Raw genomic sequence first — 21,297 nt, 5'->3', positions numbered from 1 at the left:
TTCCTCTTTTAACATTTGGAAAAGAACAGCTATGTTAGTTGATAACAGAGCTGGGAGGAAGGACCAAGAAAGTGATGTGAGCTCTGTCAATCTTCAACCTTGCCAAGAAAACACATTAAAGTGTTTTTCATGGAAATTCAGTTTCAGTCTACAAATATTCAGAGAAAAGTGACCTTGAATATATATAATACACCAGGATTCTTGGGAAAATACAAGTGAGCCAAAGCGAAAGAAGGGGAATCATCCTAAAGGAAGAAATTAATTACAGGAAAACGATTGGCAAATGCATCTCTTACCTTTTCTGCTGACTGGGCTGTACCAAAAAAGATGGGGATGAAAGCTAACCAAATGATGCAGGTGGTGTACATAGTAAATCCAATAGGTTTGGCTTCATTGAAAGTCTCTGGAACTCCTCTTGTTTTAATGGCATAGACAGTACAAGTAACCATCAAGAGAATACTGTACCCCAGTGAACAAATGAGCGAGAGATCAGAGATGTCACACTTGAGCACTCCCCTGGCATTCTCCGGGTCTAGAGTCCTCTGTTCTCCATAGTCTATGATGATGTGTGGTGGGTCCACAACAAACCAGACACACACTCCCAGGAGCTGGATGGAGATCAGGCTGAAGGTGATCACCAGCTGGGAGGCAGGACTGATAAACTTGGGTGCTGTGACAGATTTCTTCCCCTGCTCAAATATTCGGTGGATTCGGTTTGTTTTGGTCAGGAGGGCTGCATAGCTGAAACACATGCCGAGTCCTAGGAAGACCCGCCGGAAGGAGCAGATGATGGTATCTGGGGCTGCAATCATCAAAAAGGTGATTGAATAACAGAGAAAAATCCCCGTGAGGAGCACGTAACTAAGTTCGCGGCCCGAAGCCCTCACGATAGGCGTGTCATTATAGCGGACAAAGGTCACGATCACAAAGGTGGTGGCAATGATTCCCAAGATGGCAACGAACACAGGCACCACCGCCCAGGGAGAATGCCACTCGAGTTTGATGATGGGGATAAGCTGGCAGCCTGTGCGGTTGACGTTGGGTCTCTGATCCAAAGGGCAGAGTTCACAGGACAGCTCGTCTACCTGGTAGTTGTAACCTTCGCAGCGCTCGCAGTGCCAGCAGCAAGGGACTCCTTTCACCGTCTTCTTCCTCTCGCCGGGCTTACAGGGCAGGCTGCAGACCGACGCGGGGTGAGTGTGCTCTCTGTTGGCCCACTGCATGTCTTCCACCTGTGGGTATAAAATATTAATGAGCCTTCCATTTTCCCCCCATTTGTCATATCCTAATCCTAGCCACAGGTTTGTGATCAATCACTGAATGCACACAGGACAGTTTACCATAATAAGAGCCCAGCGTTTCTTTCCCTGACTTTATGAAAGTATTAAATGATCGGGGCCAATAAATCATTCACATCATCAACTTGATGAGTGTCATTAGTTTCCATTTACCTCCTTGATTTTGACCAATCTGACATTTGGAGAAAGACGCATTGATCCAAACAGCTTTAAAACGGAAAAAAGAAAGAAAGAAAAGTCTCATGGAAAGAAACGTGTTAGAGCTAAACTCAGATATAAATGCTCTGAAACACTGGCTAGGATATAAATACACATATAAACAACGAATCAAGTCTTTCTACCATATTTGGGGAAATTCAAATCTCACTGTGTCAGTTTTGAAAGGCAATGGCAAAACTAGCTACGTTAATCTCTGACGCTTCTCATGTGTCCATAGTAACAACTATATGAATGGTTTTGCCTCTGTTTAACATTCAAATTCACTTATTCCCCTCAGCCTTGCATTTTCACATTGTGGAAAAGATCTTGCTGAGTGAGACAGCTTGATGATGTTTCCATTAAACAAAAGTAGGCTTAAAGCAGTGAAATTGATACAAATGAGTGAGATCCCCTAGTACCATTTCTATGTCAAGGCCTTAGGGTTCCCTCTCACTCTTTTGAATTAGACCATAGACTATCTCTATTAAAACAAAAGTGTTATTTTAAAGGAATTTTGCCAGTCATTGACTCCTTACCCTAAACTGATTTACTAGAGGTTCTGGACCCAATTCCAATGTGGGGGACAGGGGGAAAGGGGTTTCCTAAACCACAAAGAAATTCTGGGACACCAACTGTTTGTCCTATAAGTCAAATCAATTCTGACATCATCTACCTGGAAATAGCATCAAATCTCACAAATGCTATAGAAAAAAAAAAACATAAATTATGGATCAACAATTTATTATGACAAGCAGCTTTTATATAAAAGGTAAGCTCAATGAATAGAGCGATTTTGTTTATTGATGTGGACAAACAATGATGGACACTCAATTCATCCTCAAACATTTACTGAATTTGTGAGGAAGGAAGAATGTGAGGGGTACCCCTGAGGTAGAAGGAGCCAACTTGAAAGTGCTGAGATCTGGAAATAAAGGATTGCTCAAAGAGGCACAGAGATAAGAGCTGAAGGAATGTTTAAAACAAAACAAAATGAAAAACTATTTTTCCAAGACCAGCTCTATAAAAGGTAAAAAGAAGAATCACCATATCCTGTGATAGCCTGGCTCCAAGTTGCCCCCCAGTAACTTTACTTCCTGGAATCATGCACTCATGGAGTTCTCCCTCACTTTAAATGGGCTGATTTGTGTAAACAATAATAGATTCCAGAAATGATGACATGTGGTTTCTGAGGTTAAGTCATCAATGCATTTTGGCCTCTGCCTTGTTCTCTCTTGGATTGCTCACTTCAAGGGACTAATTAGACTATCATGAGAGTTCTACGGGAGCCCCATGGAAAGGAGCTGAGGCCTCCTACCGACAACCAGCACCCACTTGCCATGCATGTGAGGGTGTCACCTAGAAAGTGAGTTGTTTGGCCCCAGGCAAGCCTTCGGATGACTGCCGCTCCAAGTGACACCTTGACCGCAAACTCATGAGAGACCCTGAGCCAGAAAAACCCAGCTAAGCTGCTTTTGAATTTCCAATCTACAGGAACTGTGTGAGCTAGTAAGTATTTTCTTGTCTTCAGCTGCTAAATATGGAGTTATTACACAGCAATGGAAAACTAATGCAACTCAAGTTAAGCTTTCCTTCCCATTCTGTGAACACCTCCAGTAGAGCAGTCTATTGAGACTCTACTGAGAAGGTAGTGACAACTATCTCATATCAAAGTATGTCCCCCAAGTTGTCTACTGTCAGCAATATTCTATCATCACTCTTAAGACTGCCTCCCTTTGGGGAACTATGTGACTGAGATTGTTTTCATAAATGTATCTACTGCTTAAGGATGCTTTCCTTTCTTGAATGTGGTGTGAATAGTGGAGGGCAGAGAATTGTAGCCTCTAAGTTCAACATTTGCAGAGGGCCATCAAACCCATCTCAGGTGAAGTAGAGAATTCATTATGTTTAATTTCAAATATCCTCCTTTGAGAAAGTAGATGGTACTTCATATGTCCTAAGGGCACTCAAGATTATTAGTTCTACCTTGTCTGTTCACCACAAAGGGAAAGCAATCTATCATAACCCTGTTAATTTTCTATTAGCTTTTAATGATTTAGAGAAGTTATTTTATTTATGTATAAGATTCCATTAGGCAAGAAAAAAGTTAAATTGAAAGTGGCTTCTCTCAAAAATATTGAGAAAAATGAAATGCTCCACTGAGTGGCTAAAATATTGATTTTATACCCTAATGGACTCTTACAAGATAATAAAATATGTTTTGTGAAGGTTATGTTTCAAAGCTAATTATTGTAAAACCAAAATTGCATTTTGTTTGGGGCTTCTATAGATTTATAATGTTACTATTGAAGAAAATGACAGTAAAAAAAAAAATTCTCAGAAACATTAAACTTCAAGTTTGGTAGAGACCTTAAAGGTCAACTTGTCTAACCACATGTCTGATTCTTTAATTCTCAAAGCACTTTATTTCCTAAAAGGAAATGCCTTATTAACAAAGAAATATACTCAGATAGGCCTCATTACAGAAGATAAGTATTCATCATTATAAGCTAAGCATTACATTTTTCTTGATCAACTTTTTGAATACTCAACTAGTGAAAAAATGTTTCCAAAAATAAAAATTAAAGTTATAAGATAATGAAAATATCACATCTTTTAACAACTGTAAATTTTCTTTAAGTAAAAAACAATGTCATAAAATATGTATGACATTTTGTGAAATAATGGAGAAAACTATGTATGCTTCAGTAAACATGTTAAAAATACATGACTACATTTCATCAAGGAATCTATTATGTATAACTATACTGTGTTTTGGTACCATAGTTGAAGTCTGTGAACAAACTAATATCCACCCCAAAGAGGAACAAATAGCAAACACTTGAGTCAGGTACTTGTAAATACATTAGTATTTGAGACACAACTTATTTTAGATATGATGCCAAATTAAAAATAATACTAATTGAGATTAGTAGTATTAATAGAAATTAAACTTCTTATTTTTCACAACTATGCTATAAAATACAAAGATCATTCAGCCCTCTTGCTTTTCTTTTTTTCCATTTATTTTTATTAGTTGGAGGCTAATTACTTTACATCATTGCAGTGGTTTTTGTCATACATTGAAATGAATTAGCCATGGATTTACACGTATTCCCCATCCCAGTCCCCCCTCCCACCTCCCTCTCCACCCGATCCCTCTGGGTCTTCCTAGTGCACCAGGCCCAAGCACTTGTCTCATGCACCCAACCTGGGCTGGTGATCTGTTTCACCCTAGATAATATACATGTTTCGATGCTGTTCTCTTGAAACATCCCACCCTCGCCTTCTCCCAGAGTCCACAAGTCTGTTCTATACATCTGAGTCTCTTTTTCTGTTTTGCATATAGGGTTATCGTTACCATCTTTTTAAATTTTATATATATGTGTTAGTATACTGTATTGGTCTTTATCTTTCTGGCTTACTTCACTCTGTATAATGGGCTCCAGTTTCATCCATCTCATTAGAACTGATTCAAATGAATTCTTTTAATGGCTGAGTTAATATTCCATGGTGTATATGTACCACAGCTTCCTTATCCATTCGTCTGCTGATGGGCATCTAGGTTGCTTCCATGTCCTGGCTATTATAAACAGTGCTGCGATGAACATTGGGGTGCACGTGTCTCTTTCAGATCTGGTTTCCTTGGTGTGTATGCCCAGAAGTGGGATTGCTGGGTCATATGGCAGTTCTATATATATTAACAAATTATAGCATCTTTCATAATGAGTAAAAATATTTTAAAATATGTCTTCCTCTCTTTTGGCATTATTCTGATATTAGGATATTTGTGTCTAAACATGTGTTCTAACAAATGGATGATAGCTATATTGATAGACCTTCCAGAGAGAAAACCATAGCCCATTCCTGTCTTGACAATGTTCACCAACAGTGATCCATTCTGTAGGCCCCAGTCCAGTTCATTTTATAGAATATGAGCCATCAACCAGCTTCTGCTGTCAAATTCTATTATTAATGCAGACAAGTACACCAACAACCGCAAAACCAAAACTTTCTGAGTGTACCTACATTTTTTTAATCTTTAATCTTCCCAGACATATATTAAAGGCATTATTTTTTATAGAATAATTTTCTTCTGTGTAGTTCTAATAGCTCCTGATAAAAGGGCTTCAAAAATATTTCCCAATTAAAGGTCCCACTGTAATTTATCATTTTCAGTATGCACTACAAAATTCTCACTCAAGTTAATACCTCTATTACAGTGTCTTTTCCCCACATATTAGGTTGTATCTTCAACATTATGATTACTATACATGTGGGAAAATTTTAAAGATAACACAAAGATAATTGATATCTTGTCATACCATCCTTAATTAGCTCTTTTCATCTTGCTCTATAAATAAGCATAGTATTAATAATCATTTTGATGACTACTTTGCCACTCCAGTATTCAAAAACCCAATTCTTCATCTGACTTATGTAACAGCATAAAATGAAATGCAATCATTTCAAGTGAAACTGGACATTTTCTCAAAGGTTTACTCATTAACTTCCATATAACCAATAGGTTTAACAAGTGTACTTAATTAGCATGAGTATTTAAAATCAATATTTAAAATATCAGAATTTGGTTAAATATTTTGTGAATCATATGGTGTTGCTAATGCAACTCAAAATAAAGTTTATCAATATATTAGTTTATACATTCATATTTATAAATGTTTGTATGTAAATATATATTGTTTCCTTACTATCCATCCTTTCTTTTGGGTCATGCAAAGCTTTCTACTTCTGTTCAAAGTGGTAAGTAGGTTTAGTGTCCTTTGCAAATCTAGTATGTGTGTATGATCCCCAGATTGAAGTCACAGTTTTGTGTGATGTTACAGGTCTACATAACCTCTAAAATGTAAATACTCCTCCTATTTAAAAAGACAATTTCAAATTAATTAAAATTTTACTTACAATAGCATTTAAAATAAAATATTTAGGAATAAACTTACCAAGTAAAGTATAATATTTTTAACTTATAGCTACAAAATATCATTTTAAGAAAGTTAAAGAAATAAATGAAATTCTAAGTTCATGGATCAGAAGACTGAACATTGCCAAGATGGAAATACTCACAAAACTAATTAACAGATTCAACATAATATCTATTAAAATCTCTTCTGACTACTTTGAAGAAATTGATTAATTGATCCTAAAATTCATAGGGGAATATAAGGGACCAAGAATAGACAAAATGATCTTAAAAGAGTGAAGCTGGAGAATTTACACTTCTCGATTTTAAAATTTCCTACAAAGCTACAATAATCAAGCAGCATGATACTGGCACAAAGAAAGACTAATCAATGAAAGAAAATTGAGAGCTCAGAAATAATCTATTACATATAAGATCAACTGATTTTTTTACAAAGCTGACAAGAAAATTCAACGGAGGAAAAATATAGTCTTTTCAACAATGGTTCTGGCACAAGACATGTCACCAAAAGAATAAGCAACAAAGTAAAAATAAATCAATCAGACTTCATCAATCTTAAATACTTTCATAATTCAACAGATGCCATTAGGAGAATGAAAAAACAACCCACAGAGTGGGCAAAAATATTTCTAAATCATATATCTGACACAGAACTCATATCAAAATATATATTTTAAAACTCTTAGAATTAAACTGTTAAAAAAGCACAAAATCCAATTAAAAAATAAGCAAAAGAAATGAAGAGACATTTCTCAAAAAAAGAGATATGAGTGGTTAATAAGCACAGGAAAAGATGTTTAACATCATTAGTCATCAGAGAAATGCAAAACAAAACCATAGTACCCACTAGGAGGGTCATAATAAAAAATACAGACAGTATCAAGTGTTATTGAAGATATGGAGAAATTAAAACTCTTTATATTATTGGTGGTAATGTAAAATGGTACAGCTATTTTGGACAGCAGCTTGGCACTTCCTTGAAAAGTTAAACATAGAATTGCCGTATGACCTAGCAATTCCACTCCTAAATCATTTCAGTCTAAGAAAACTAGAGACATATGCTCACACAAAAATTTGTACATGAATTTCATAACAGCATTAGTCATTATAGCAAAAAAGCAGAAAAAATCCATGTCCATTAAAGAAATATACTTTATCTATTCAATCAAATATTAAAAAGAAATTAAAAGAAACAAAGTAATAATATATGGTATGGAATAAATGAGCCTTGAAAATATGCTAAGTGAAAGAAATCAGTCAAAAAGACCAGTGTGTGATTTTAATTTATATGTACTGTCCAGAATAAGCAAAGGCATAGACAGCCAGTATATTGGTGACTGCCAGGAGTTAAGGAGAGAATGGAATAGAGAGGATTTCTTGGGAGGTGATGAAAATGGTCTAAAATTAGTGGCACTGGATAACATGACTCTCTGACTATACTAAAAACCACTGAATGATGTACTTTAAAAAGGACAAACTTTATGGTATTTGAATTATCTCAATAAAGCTGGTATTTTATAAATATGCAAACTATGTTGATACAGTCAGGAAGAATTAACATTCAGTACTTCATTTGCTGTATAAAAAAACATATTGCATACCCACTCTGTTTGAGACACAAGACTCAACATGAAAAATTCAACAGTGACCAAGACTTGGTCTCTGGCCTCCAGAGTCAGTGCAGGTGGGGAAAGAGATAAGCAGAGAGCCAGTCGCAGCTCAGTAGTAGACTCCCTGAGAAAGAAAAGCAGGGAGGAAGTGGTGCTTCTCACAGAGGATTCAGCAGAGGCACTCAGCCTGGGATTTGGGGATGTATGGGCAGCAGCCTGAAGGCTGTATAGGATATAAACCACCAGGAACAGGAATCCCAAGAAGGCATCAAGCCAAAAAAGAAAAAAAAGACATTAAAATTCAGGGGTGAGAAGCCATAACAAACTGGAGAAATTAAAGGTATAACAAATAGCAAAAATACAGATTAAAATACTGGATGGCAAGAGGTAGGCTAAGGAAGAGAGAAAATGCAAGATCATTTTAAAAGAAAGTTACATGCCATTGAGAGGAGTTTGGATGTTATGTTGAAAGTGGTAGTTGGGATCCTCTGAAGGGACAAAGAAAAAGAAATGCAAAAAGGCCAAAGGGTTGTCTGAGGAAACCTTAACAATAGCTATGAAAAGAAGAGAAGTGAAAAGAGAAAAGGAAAGATATACCTATTTGAATGCAGGGTTCCAAAGAATAGAAAGGAAAGATTAGAAAGCCTTCCTCAGTGATCAATGTAAAGAAATAGAAGAAAACAATAGAGTGAGAATGACTAGAGATCTCTTCAAGAAAATTAGGGATACCAAGAGAACATTTCATGCAAAGATGGACACAGTAAATGACAGAAATGGTAGGAACCTAACAGCAGCAGAAGATATTAAGAAGAGGTGGCAAGAATACACAGAAGAACTGTACAAAAAAGATCTTCATGACCCAGATAATCACAATGGTGTGATCACTCACCTAGAGTCAGACATCCTGAAATACGAAGTCAAGTGGGCCTTAGGAAACATCAAAACTAACAAAGCTGGGGGAGGTGATGGAATTCCACTTGAGCTATTTCAAATCCTAAAAGATGATGCTGTGAAAGTGCTGCACTCAATATGCCAGCAAATTTGGAAAACTCAGCAGTGGCCACAACTAGAAAAGGTCAGTTTTCATTCCAGTCCCAAAGAAAGGCGGCAAAGAATGCTCAAACTACTGCACAATTGCACTCATCTCACGTTAGCAAACTGGTGCTCAAAATTCTTCAAGCCAGACTTTAACAGTACATGAACCGTGAAATTCCAGATGTTCAAGCTGGATTTAGAAAAGACAGAGGAACCAGAGATCAAATTGCCAACATCTGTTAGATGATCATAAAAGCAAGAGAGTTCCAGAAAAACATCTGCTTTATTGACTATGCCAAAGTCTTTGACTGTGTGGATCACAACAAACTGTGGATATTCTTCAAGAGATGGGAATACCAGACCCACCTGACCTGCTTCTTAAGAAACCAGTATGCTGGTCAATAAGCAACAGTTAAAATGACATGGAACAAGAGACTGGTTCCAAATTGGGAAAGGAATATACCAAAGCTGTGTATTGCCACCCCATGCTTAATTAATTTATATGCAGAGTGCATCATGCAAAATGCTGGAATCAAGATTGCTGGGAGAAATATCAATAACCTCAGATATGCAGATGATTCCACACTTATGGCAGAAAGTGAAGAAGAACAAAAGAGTCTCTTGTTGAAAGTGAAAGAGGAGGGTGAAAAAGTTGGCTTAAAACTCAACATTCAGAAAACTAAGATCATGGAATCTGGTCCCATCACTTCATGGCAAATAGATGGGGAAACAATGGAAACAGTAACAGACTTTTTTTTTTTTTTTTGAGCTTCAAAATCATTGCAGATGTTGACTGCAGCCATGAAATTAAAAGACACTTCCTCCTTGGAAGAAAAGTTATGACCAGCATAGACAGCATATTAAAAAGCAGAGACATTACTTTGCCAACAAAGGTCCGTCTAGTCAAAGCTATGGTTTTTCCAGTAGTCATGTATGGATGTGAGAGTTGGACTGTAAAGAAACTGGGCACCAAAGAATTGAGGCTTTTGAACTGTGGTGTTGGAGAAGACTCTTGAAAGTCCCTTGGACAGCTAGAAGATCCAGCCAGTCCATCCTAAAGGAAATCAATCCTGAATATTCTTTGGAAGGACTGATGCTGAAGTTGAAACTTCAATACTTTGGCCACCTGATGTGAAAAACTGACTCATTTGAAAAGACCCTGAAGCTGGGAAAGATTGAAGGCGGGAGGAGAAGGGAATGACAGAGGACAAGATAGTTGGATGGCATCACAGACTCAATGGACTTGAGTTTGAATAAACTCCGGGAGTTGGTGATGGACAGTGAAGCTTGACCTGCTGCAGTCCATGGAGTCACAAAGAGTCGGACACAACTGAGCAACTGAAATGAAGGGGCAAAGATGATGAGCTTTATTGCATAGAAGGATCACTGTGCAGTAGGTTAGAGAGAAGATGGAAGAAATCCAAGGCTAGATATGGTCAATTACCCATCAAGCTGAGGCTTTTGCCGAATTCCAGATGAAAGTGATTAGATTGTGAAAGCTATATATAGGACTATAAAGAAAGCTGAGCACAGAAGAATTGATGTTTTTGAACTGTGATGCTGGAGAATGCTCTTGAGAATCCCTTGGACTGCAAGGAGATCCAACCAGTCCATCCTAAAGAGATCAGTCCTGGGTGTTCATTGAAAGGACTGATGTTGAAGCTGAAACTCCAATACTTTGGCCACCTGATGCGAAGAGCTGACTCATTGGAAAAGACCCTGATGCTGGGAGGGATTGAGGGCAGGAGGAGAAGGGGATGACAGAGCATGACATGATTGGATGGCATCACCAACTCAATGGATATGGGTTTGGGTGGACTCCGGGAGTTGGTGATGGACAGGGAGGCCTGGCGTGATGCAGGTCATGGGGTCACAAAGAGTCGGACACAACTAAATGACTGAACTGAACTGAACTGAGATGAAAGTGATGACAAGAGGAATCCAAAGAGCAGCAGTGAGCAGGAAGGACTTTGTAAGCAGCACCAGGTTTCTCAGACTATCCTCTTGGCCCAAGAAGGTGATTAAAGAATTTTAACCAAATGTGTGATCTCATATAAAATAAAATATACATTTTTGAGTTCTCTCTCTATATATATATATATTGGAGATCAGTGTGGTGACAGATCAGGAGAAAGGATGATATACAAGCAAGAATAAGAATTAAGGGAATAATGTCATAATTCTAGGCAAGACAAGAGCCTATGAACTGTTAGAATCAGTGATTATGAAGAAAATGGGATGGGTTTAAGATATAGTGGGAAAAAAATAAAAATAAGTGTGGCAAGAAGGAAACAGAAGAAGCTAACAATGCTATCCGGCCTTGTGTTTGAGAGTCATCTTTAGCATTTCACTTACTTCAGCCTTATTTCTGATCAACCACCAACTACATGGCCAGGCACGATCTCACCCCTGCCTAACTCCCAGGTTAGGCTACTTACTCTCCTATTATATGTCACACAACACCTTGTAATCATCTTCAGTGGCACTTTTACAGTAAGCAATTCTGCATTTGTTTTTCTTTTTACTTCAATAAATGGTTTTATAAATTTTTTTTCATTTATTTTTATTAGTTGGAGGCTAATTACTTTACAATATTGTAGTAGTTTTTGTCATACATTGACATGAATCAGCCATGGATTTACATGTATTCCCTATCCCGATCCCCCCTCCCACCTCCCTCTCCAACCGATTCCTCTGGGTCTTCCCAGTGCACCAGGCCCGAGCACTTGTCTCATGTATACAGCCTGGGCTGGTGATCTGTAAATTTTAAATTATGTTCTTTAGAATCACGTAAAGGCTTTACTCAAACTATATCTCACTTGGAAGCAGTTCTTAGAGATTACAGTTTAACAGGTCTGGGAAGGAACCTCAACATGGCATTTTTAAAAGAAGCCCTTCTTCTTCCAGTGATTCTGTCATGTAATTAGTGAACCACACTTTGCTAAGCACCAAGTTAAATTTCTTTTTCTCAGGAGATGAAGAGCCTATTCTGTTTTTCCACCATTGCGCTCCAAAGCCTAATGCAGTGACTAGCCCCCAATGAACATCCATAAATATTTGTTGAATGAATGAAGAAGGACTGGAAGAACAAGTGAACAGGTGACGGTGTCTTTTACCTAAAGTCCCAGGGAGGCTTCCAAGCCAGGAAGCTCAGGAATCAGATGAACACATCAGCTGTGCTCATGAGTCAGGTTTGCCTGAGGCAAAGATTTCCAAGGCACAGTCATATGCAAGGCAGTTGAGACCATGAATATGTATTAGCAAATTCTCACCCACAGAAACAATGGAATGTGTGAAAGGAAGATGTCACAAATGGAGACATGGAAAGAGCAAAATTTAAAGAGCAGACTCAGATAGATTAGTAAAAGAGGATGGGAAAACATGGCCAGATGGAAACTAGGGAAGAATCTAGTCCAGGGTCCAAGAAACCCAACAAACTATTTTCAGAAATGAGGAAGTGCTCAGTGCTGCCCAAAGACAGATTTCATGAGGATAGAATTTGAAAATTGAGAGTCCTTGGTTACCTTCATAAGAAAAAAAATTAACTTTTCTGTGAAATCTTCTCAAATGATTCTATACCACTCAGGTGGGTATACTCCTCCCCTGGATTTCATCAGATACCATTATGTATTTTATTATAACACTTTGATATTATATTGAGACTCTCTGTTCACTCATTCATTTCCCCACCAGATAGAGAGCAGAGAATCTCAAGGACAGATATTTTTACCTCCCATTATCTGTATTAAGACCTAGGATTCAGTAGGAATTCAATATTTGAAAAAAAAAGACATTAACTGATTAATAATTAGAATGTGTGGTAAACACATCTATTACTACTCCAAATATATAACGACTCTCTATTTGGTGTTTTAAGTAGGATGGTAACAAACATACTCTTCCTAAACCTGTGTGGCCTCTATATCATTTCATCCATACCTTCAGAGAAGCCGATCTGGGGGACACTGTACTCTGAAGGGCTTCCCTGGTGGCTCAGAGGTTAAAGTGTCTGCCTGCAACGCGGGAGACCTGGGTTCGATCTCTGGGTTGGGGAGATCCCCTGGAGAAGGAAATGGCAACTTCTCCAGTATTCTTGCCTGAAGAATCCCATGGATGGAGGAGCCTGGTGGGCTACAGTCCATGGGGTCGCAAAGAGTCAGACACGACTGAAAGACTTCACTTCACTTCACTGTACTCTGATCTTATAGGGATGCACCTTAGAGGGATGTTGGAAAGATCTAACAAGCTGATATCTATGAAGATGGTTGGTTGAACAGAAAATGTAAAGGGTAGTCTGAAACTCTGCATATGCCTTGATTTAGGACTGAGAGGCAGCATTGGAAAGAAGGTAACCACTCTCTACCTATTATTAAACATAGCTGTCCTGTTTAAAAAAAAAAAAAAAACAAAAAACTATGTCAGCTGCAACAGACAAAACCACGGTCTTTGGATTTTATCCAGATCTGCTATTTCGTGCTTTTATTTTCCCATAATCTTGGCTCTTAATGTCAGTTCCTGGTAATTGCCACAGGAGATGCCCCTTGACTCACCCCAACTCTGTGCAGAGAAAAGCATCTAGGCCAATGCTTCCTGCCCTTGACTCTGAGGATGAAGAGGGTGGCATCTGCCAGGGAGGATGTTGGGATGAGTGTTGCAGGATGACTGTTTTGGAGGACCAGTTAAGGAAGTCATACCCTACAATACTTTCATTGAATGGAATGCACTCACCCTATGATAGCGTTTCACCCCAACATACTACATATGCAAATATCCAGGGAGCATGGGGGTATTTGGAGCCATAGTACTGAAACTGGGTAATCTTTTCCCTTAATTTTTTTTGTGATAAAAATCATAATTTGAATGCTATGAAGAGTAGTCATTTTAACTCAAAAGACATTGAGTTATAACTTGTATTACTATGTTTATGATTATATTTTAAATGACCAAAATATTTTTTTTATATAAACACTTTCTATTTAAGGGCTTCCCTGATAACTCAGTTGGTAAAAAATCCACCTGGAATGGAGGAGACCCTGGTTCAATTCCTGGGTCAGGAAGATCCCCTGGAGAAGGGATAGGCTACCCACTCCAATATTCTTGGGCTTCCCTTGTGGCTCAGCTGGTAAAGAATCCACCTGCAATGTGGGAGACCTGGGTTTGAGCCCTGGGTTGGGAAGATCCCCTGGAGAAGAGAAAGGCTACCCACTCCAGTATTCTGGCCTGGAGAGTTCCATGGACTGTAGTCCATGGGACTGCAAAAAGTTAGACATGACTGAGTGACTTTCACTTTTCCATTTAAGATTAATTCATTTGAATGTTTACTATAAAATGACTATTTCAATCACTAAGAATGGTTTGACATGCTTGATCTTTTCTGAATATAATTTAAAAGCTTTCATATTTTTAATTTGAAATCTTAAAATATGATATAAAGATCATATATGAATAACTGCATTATGGACATTGTGCCTATATTTTATGATGACTAAATTTAGTTAAGCAGATCCTTCTTTGCTAATAAGTAAATAATATGAAAATCAGCCTGGGGTAACACTCCCTATAAGCAATTTTTTGACTCAGGATATTCCTTTAAATTATTCACATTTCTTATTTTTCCTACACTAAGTTGATTTATAAATGCAGGTAAAACTAAAACAATTCTTTATAAAGCATTTTGAGATGTTTTGGACAATGTAATAGATGTTCAGTACAAAACATTTGTCTCTTTCAATCTTAGCCCATATCACTCAAAGTGTATTTAACTCAATCTGTGGAAATTTATAGGAAGTGAATGCTTTCAGAATGTGAGAAGCTAGACAATGAGGTTTAGAATGAATTATTTCCAGTGGAAAGCTACTTTATATTGCTAAGCAAACAGAACATAAAAAGTGATAAAGATGATAATAGCTAACATTTATTGAGGGTATACTATGTGTCGGAACTGTCCTAAGCACAGAACATTAAATGCTTACAGCACCCCATTTGGTTTAAGGGATCACAGAGCAGTAGGTGACTTGCCCCACATTACATAGTTACTAAGTGATGGAGGGGTATGATGTCATACGCCCAATCATAGCACTTTATTTTTTGTACCTGATGGCTCCCAGGGCAGTGCATGACATGATAGATGGTAGAAAAAAATTAAAACTGACTGAAGATCCAGAATAGAGAGATGAGGAGATAATGGAGCAGGCATAACCCATTTGAAGTAAAAGTCCAGGTGCAAGAGATGTGGCCCCAGATAGGAGAGGCCCTAGACAAGAGCAGAAGAGTGATGAGATCAGAGCAAATCAGTTTACTGGGGATGGAAAGAAGATTAGAAAGGATCAAAAGCATTTGCTGATAATTTGCTTAAAGGATTTTTTCACACCAGATCCAATATAAAAACCTTAGATAAGATTAAAAAGCATTTGCTTCACAGTTTGAGTACACTCCAGCCTAGGGATTCCTTCACCCTCAAAGTTATTACAGTGAAACCCTGTCTCCAACTAAGATTCTTCTAGCTATTACATTCCATACAAGAACATCATAAAGGAAACTGTATCAATTTAGCATGCCTTATTCACAGTAACCCTGAATGGCATTCCTCCTGCCTGAAAGATGTTTATAACTTAATCCCAAATGAATATATGCAAACTAAGATACTTTATTTGAAATAAAAAGAGAAGACACCCAGTTTAAAAAAATCTCACTTCTATACTGAATTTCTAGGGACTGCAGACTCTTTATACTACACAGAGACAGGAGGGAAACTGTTAAATACCAGCAAAAAAAGGCTGCTGCATCCAGGAAGGGATAGAGTTATCATAACTGAGACATGTCATAAAAATAAATGACTTTGGGGAAAATGGTGAGAACCTGATGTGGCTTTTTAGCCCCAAACCTAGAGGCTAAAGACTTCCCATCGATTGTACAATAGAAAGATTGAGAGAGATAAAGAAAAGTTCCCTTGGATCAGCAGGAGCAAAGTGACCAGATAAAAAAGAACAGAGACAAATGAGAAATTGAATGATACAAGAGGAGACCACAGCCAGCAGCAAATATAACTCAGGAATACACTCAAATATTTTCCAGAACTGCTTGTTTTTCTGCTTCAGTTCATAGTATAAATGGTATTGAAACACAATGTTAAGACTGTTGCTTAGAATGTGAAACTTTGAACAAATGCAGATATAAAAACTGAATTGTCTGAAACTGGCTCCGACAGTAAAGCATCTGCCTACAATGTCAGAGATCCGGGTTCAGTCCCTGGGTTGGGAAGATCTCCTGGAGAAGGAAATGGCAACCCACTCCAGTATTCTTGTCTGGAAAATCCCATGGATGGAGGAACTTGGTCGGCTATAGTCCATGGGGTCACAAAGAGTCAGACACAACTGAGCGACTTCCCTCTCACTTTTACAGGGAAAAACCCACATGATATTGATGTGTTTATTCTGAAAGAGAAGTGACAAATATATCAGAACTAAGACAACAATATAAGAAAATGAGCTTTCTGACGTCAGAAGAGAAACATTTTCAATCAGCCATATCTAGCTAAGTGAAAGTGTAAGTATTAGTTGCCCAGTCATGTCCAACTCTTTGCAACCCAATGAACTGTAGCTGTCCACGGAATTCTCTAAGCAAGAATACTGGAGTGGGTATCCATTCCTTTCTCCAGGGGATCTTCCAACCAGGATTCAAACACAGGCAAATTCTTAATCGTCTGACCCACCAGGGAAGTCCTATATAGCTAAGAATGTCCTGCAATTATGAAGAAGTTATTTATTTATTTATTCAAAAACATGAATTTCAATAGCAGTATAATCAACAAGGTAGGTACTAGGAATATAAAAATGAATTAATCAAGGTTTGAGCACACAAATATCTTGGGAATTTAGAAGGGACTTGAATTCAATGCTAAAATCATGTGATCAAATATTTGGTGTTACTGAAGCTGGGTCATACCTGACTCAAAAAAAAAAAAAGACTAAAGATTTTCTCTCTAGAAAAGGTAAAACTAGAGGCAGGACACCAGGTACATTTGGGATCAGGGTACCACAATGACATCAGTTGTGATAAGTAAAAATATGAATGCTGAATTGTGAATTTTTCCATTTTCTTACCCTGCCAGGCTCACAGAGTAGCACCAGCCTCGCTTACACCCTCTAAGTAGAGGATTTGAAGACTCATCTTTGGGAGACTTTTAGTTAGATCCATCAGCCTGGAAGAAAAGACCTAAACATTGTGACATGAGGTGATTTCCTAGGGACATACACTGTCATCAAACACATTCACGTACAGAGAGCTGTTGACCAGACTTTCCCTGCACTCTTAGATATGAGTGGAATCTAAGGGTCACGGGGCATGAAGACAATTTCTACTATGAACGCTAGTTATTGCATCAAACAAATATGGGAAAAAGGAAATTTCAGTATATAAAGGCTATACCTGGAGACAAAAACATTAAAAATTATTAATACCCTCAGAGAGTTTTTTAATTGCATCCATAAAACAAGAATATTCTGTGGAAAAGGAACATTCATAGAGAATGAAATAACTCATAAATTACAAATCTTTATAACAATATACTTAATCACATAATTCTATTCATAATTATAATTCTAGATAACTGAATTAATTATAATTCTGAATTATAATTTCAGAAACAGAAATCAATAGAAGAATTAGAAGGTAAAGTTGAAGTAATATCCCAGGAAGTAGATTAAAGAGACATAGAAGGACTTCCCCGGTGGCGCAATAGATGGGAATCTGCCTGCCAATGCAGGGGACATGAATCCAATCCTTGGTCCAGGGGGATTCCACGTGCCACAAAGCAACTGAGCCCCTGAGCCAAAACTACTGAAGCCTGCATGCCTAGAGCCTGTGCTCTGCAAGAGAAGCCAGCACACTGGGAAACCCACTCACTGCAGTGAAGAGTTGTTGTTCAGTTGCTAAGTCATGTCCAGCACTTTGCGACTCTGTGAACTGCAGCATACCATGCTTCCCTGTCCTTCACTATCTTGGCCCCCACCCAAAGCAACAACGACTCACTGCAGCCAAAAATTAATTAATTTTAAAAGAGACATAGAAAAGAAAATCAGGAGAAAATGAAAGGATCAGTCAAGGATTTAAACAATAATTCCAGAAAAGGAAAATGAAACATTGGAATTATTAAACCAAAAAATTTCCTAGAAGCAAAGAAAAAGACACTTCAGAATAAAAGGACCTACTGGGTGTTCTTTTATTGTACTGAGTACAATAAATACAAATTATACACATATTAGGGTATATCCTGTTGAGATTTCAGAATAAAGAAGACAAATTGGAGATCATAAAATATTCTGGTGCAAAAAAAAAAAAAATTACAAAGAATGACAATCAGAATACCCCAAGAGCCAGGGAACAATGAAACAGTGTCTTCAAATTCTAAAGTAAAATGATTTCCAACCTAAACTTTGGTAATTTGCAGTGTAAACAGAATATTAAAATGAAGACAAGACTTTTATAAATGCAAGTTTTCCAAAAAAATGTATCTTAAATTTTCAGTTTTAGGAGGCTATCAGTTAATATGGTGTACCTAAGTAAAAGAATTAATGAAGGAAGAGGGGAAACTGGATTATAGGTACAAAAGAAATGGAAAGAAAAGCTCTGAATTATTGTAAAAAAAGACACTGGGATGTAAGCTTTGCCTTTATTTAGAAATATAACAACCTAAATTGAAGAAGCTGGAGAGATATCTCTAAGAATACAAATATAGTTAACCAGATGTCTTCTGTTGCAAAGTTTGGTAGTGAGTTGGCTTTAAGTATATAAAAAGCAAAACAAAACTCTAGGCAACCAAACAGTTTTGCAAATGATGATTATTAGGTACATGAAAATGAAAGTTATGATATAATTATATTGGAAGGATGACAGGACAGGAAGTGTAAATGGCAGAGGAGGACAGATATAAAGGAGATAATTCCTCATATTCCATAGTGAGAAATTAATATAAACTGACTTAGCAGAAAAATAAGAAGTAGAAAGTAAGTATAAGCAAATTACTTAGAAATACAGATTAAAACACATTAAGAAATAAGGAGTTGAATGTAGGTACATTTGGTCATCTGAAAACAGACAGATACATTGGGGGCTGCCATTTTCAAATAAGCCTTGTGATACCAATGAACTTTTTATAAACATATATACAAATAAATTTAGTAAACATTTTAAATAAGAACAAGCTGAAAAAACTTAACAAGTACAGTTCTAAAGGAAGATGAATAAGAATCAGAGAAGTGCAAGAGAGCTAAAAAATGAAATGCCCACTGAAACTCCACACAGGAAGCATTCAAGGGAAGGTGAGAGTCTGCAAAAAATCATCTTCTTGTCTACAGATCAACCTGCAAAGCTTCTTAATCATTGGGGGAAAAATGCAGGGGTAGAAACTATAATAGAAAATAAGGCAGAAACAAGAAGAAGGAGACTTTGAGAAAAGTTACAGACAAATAACATTTCTAGAGAAACCAAAACAATTGTTATGGAAAATACAATCAAAGGTATGAGGAAAGAAGGGCTTCCCAAGTGGTTCAGTGGTAAATAATCCACCTGCCTTTGCAGATGTGGGTTCTATCACGAGGTCAGGAAAATCCCCTGGAGAAGGAAACGGCAACCCACTCCAGTATTCTTGCCTGGAAAATCCCATGGACAGAGGAGCCTGGTGGGCTACAGTCCATGGCATCACAATGAGTCAGACACAACTTAGTGAGTAAACAACACCAATGAAGAAAGAAAACATTTCACTGCTACAGAAAAACCTACTGAATGGACTGATGTGCAAAATTAATGGAAGGGACTGATAAAACATAAGAATTTTTGATGGGAGGTATAAGATTAAAGAAAAGTCCCATACAAATCAAGCAAGATTAAAAAAAAAAAAGTCAAACAGAAAGTAAAAATGGTGGTCTCAAACATTCCCACAACACAAATGCAGAAAAAAAGAAGCATAATATTTTTAAAAGAAACTCTTGTGAGTGAAGTTGCTCAGTCGTGTCTGACTCTTCGTGACCCCATGGACTGCATGGTCTACCCGGCTCCTCTGTCCATGGCAGGAGTACTGGAGTGGGCTGCCATTTCCTTCTCCAGGGGATCTTCCCAACCCAGGGATTGAACCCAGGTCTCCCGTGTTGTAGACAGACGCTTTACTGTATGCGCCACCAGGGAAGTCCAAATGATCACATAATTAATAACCTGACAAGTTCTCTTTCACATCTGAGGACTAGAGGAAATTTTTCATAGATATGCCATCCCAGAGAAAATATAATACTTTAAAAAGATTTTATTGGGGAAAAAAAAGTGTTTGAGTTTATAATCCAATAAGGTGAAAAGTAAAGGAAACTTGAAAAGTTTAGAGAAGGAATCATAATATTCAAGATGTGACCATGATCACTGAAATGTGAGAAATCTAACAAAAGGAGTAAATTGGTTGTAAAACTGGGGACAATTAACAAAAAGAGTCAAACTAACAAAAATTTTCTGTGAAACAAAAAATACAATCACAATAATCTTGATCCAAATCCCCCAGGTTTCAATGAAAAAATAACTTGCCATGTACTTTTATAGGTAACAAAGTAAACAGTGAAAAGAAAAAAATGGTTAGACAAATGATAAATTGACAAATTCTAGACCTCTTGAGAAAATGTATTTGGAAACAGGCCATAAAGAAATTCTTAAAAAATTAAAATAAAACAAAACAACCTTGTCTAGACCATATTTTCTGATGAAAATTTCTAGTAAAACTGGACATAAAGTCATAAACATAAATGCAACCAGTTAAAAATTAAACAATAACTCTCTTTAAAATGTTGAGTCAAAACCACAATTACAGTCATTAACAAATAGAAGATAATGACAGTGCTACATACAGCATTCTGTACTTAGAGCAAAAATTTGTGTTCTTCAGTGCTTTTATTCTAATGCAAAAAATAATAAAAATAAATGAACTCAGTATTCAACTCTAAAAGCTAGGAAAAATAATGACATAAAACTAAGGAAAATAGAGGGGAAATAGATAATAAAAGTATGCATTAAAGACTTAGAAGACAGGATAATGGTTAACTAATTAAAAACAGCATCAAAGAACAGTTTTTATGGATCAGTCAATAAAATTTACATATAGCTGTCAAGTCTCAACTGGAAAAAAAAAGGGAAGATCTCAGATACACAGCCTTAATTCTAAGGTTATAGATATAACCACAGA

General features: G+C 37.1%; 1 protein-coding gene across 4 annotated transcripts in view; it reads right to left on the bottom strand.

The window, feature by feature from the left end:
* The window catches only part of GRM8 (glutamate metabotropic receptor 8), an 846,721-nt gene that overhangs the window by 111,399 nt on the left and 714,025 nt on the right, over nt 1-21,297 (bottom strand). For all 4 annotated transcript variants that reach the window (XM_070466210.1, XM_070466220.1, XM_070466215.1 and 1 more), the window contains exon 9: nt 297-1,232. In XM_070466210.1, the coding sequence (XP_070322311.1) occupies nt 297-1,232 (936 nt within the window). The remainder of the gene's footprint in view (nt 1-296; nt 1,233-21,297) is intronic.

The sequence above is a fragment of the Odocoileus virginianus genome, chromosome 1 (assembly GCF_023699985.2).
Source record: "Odocoileus virginianus isolate 20LAN1187 ecotype Illinois chromosome 1, Ovbor_1.2, whole genome shotgun sequence".
NCBI classification, from domain to species: domain Eukaryota; kingdom Metazoa; phylum Chordata; class Mammalia; order Artiodactyla; family Cervidae; genus Odocoileus; species Odocoileus virginianus.
This window is presented reverse-complemented; position numbering and strand designations above follow the sequence as displayed.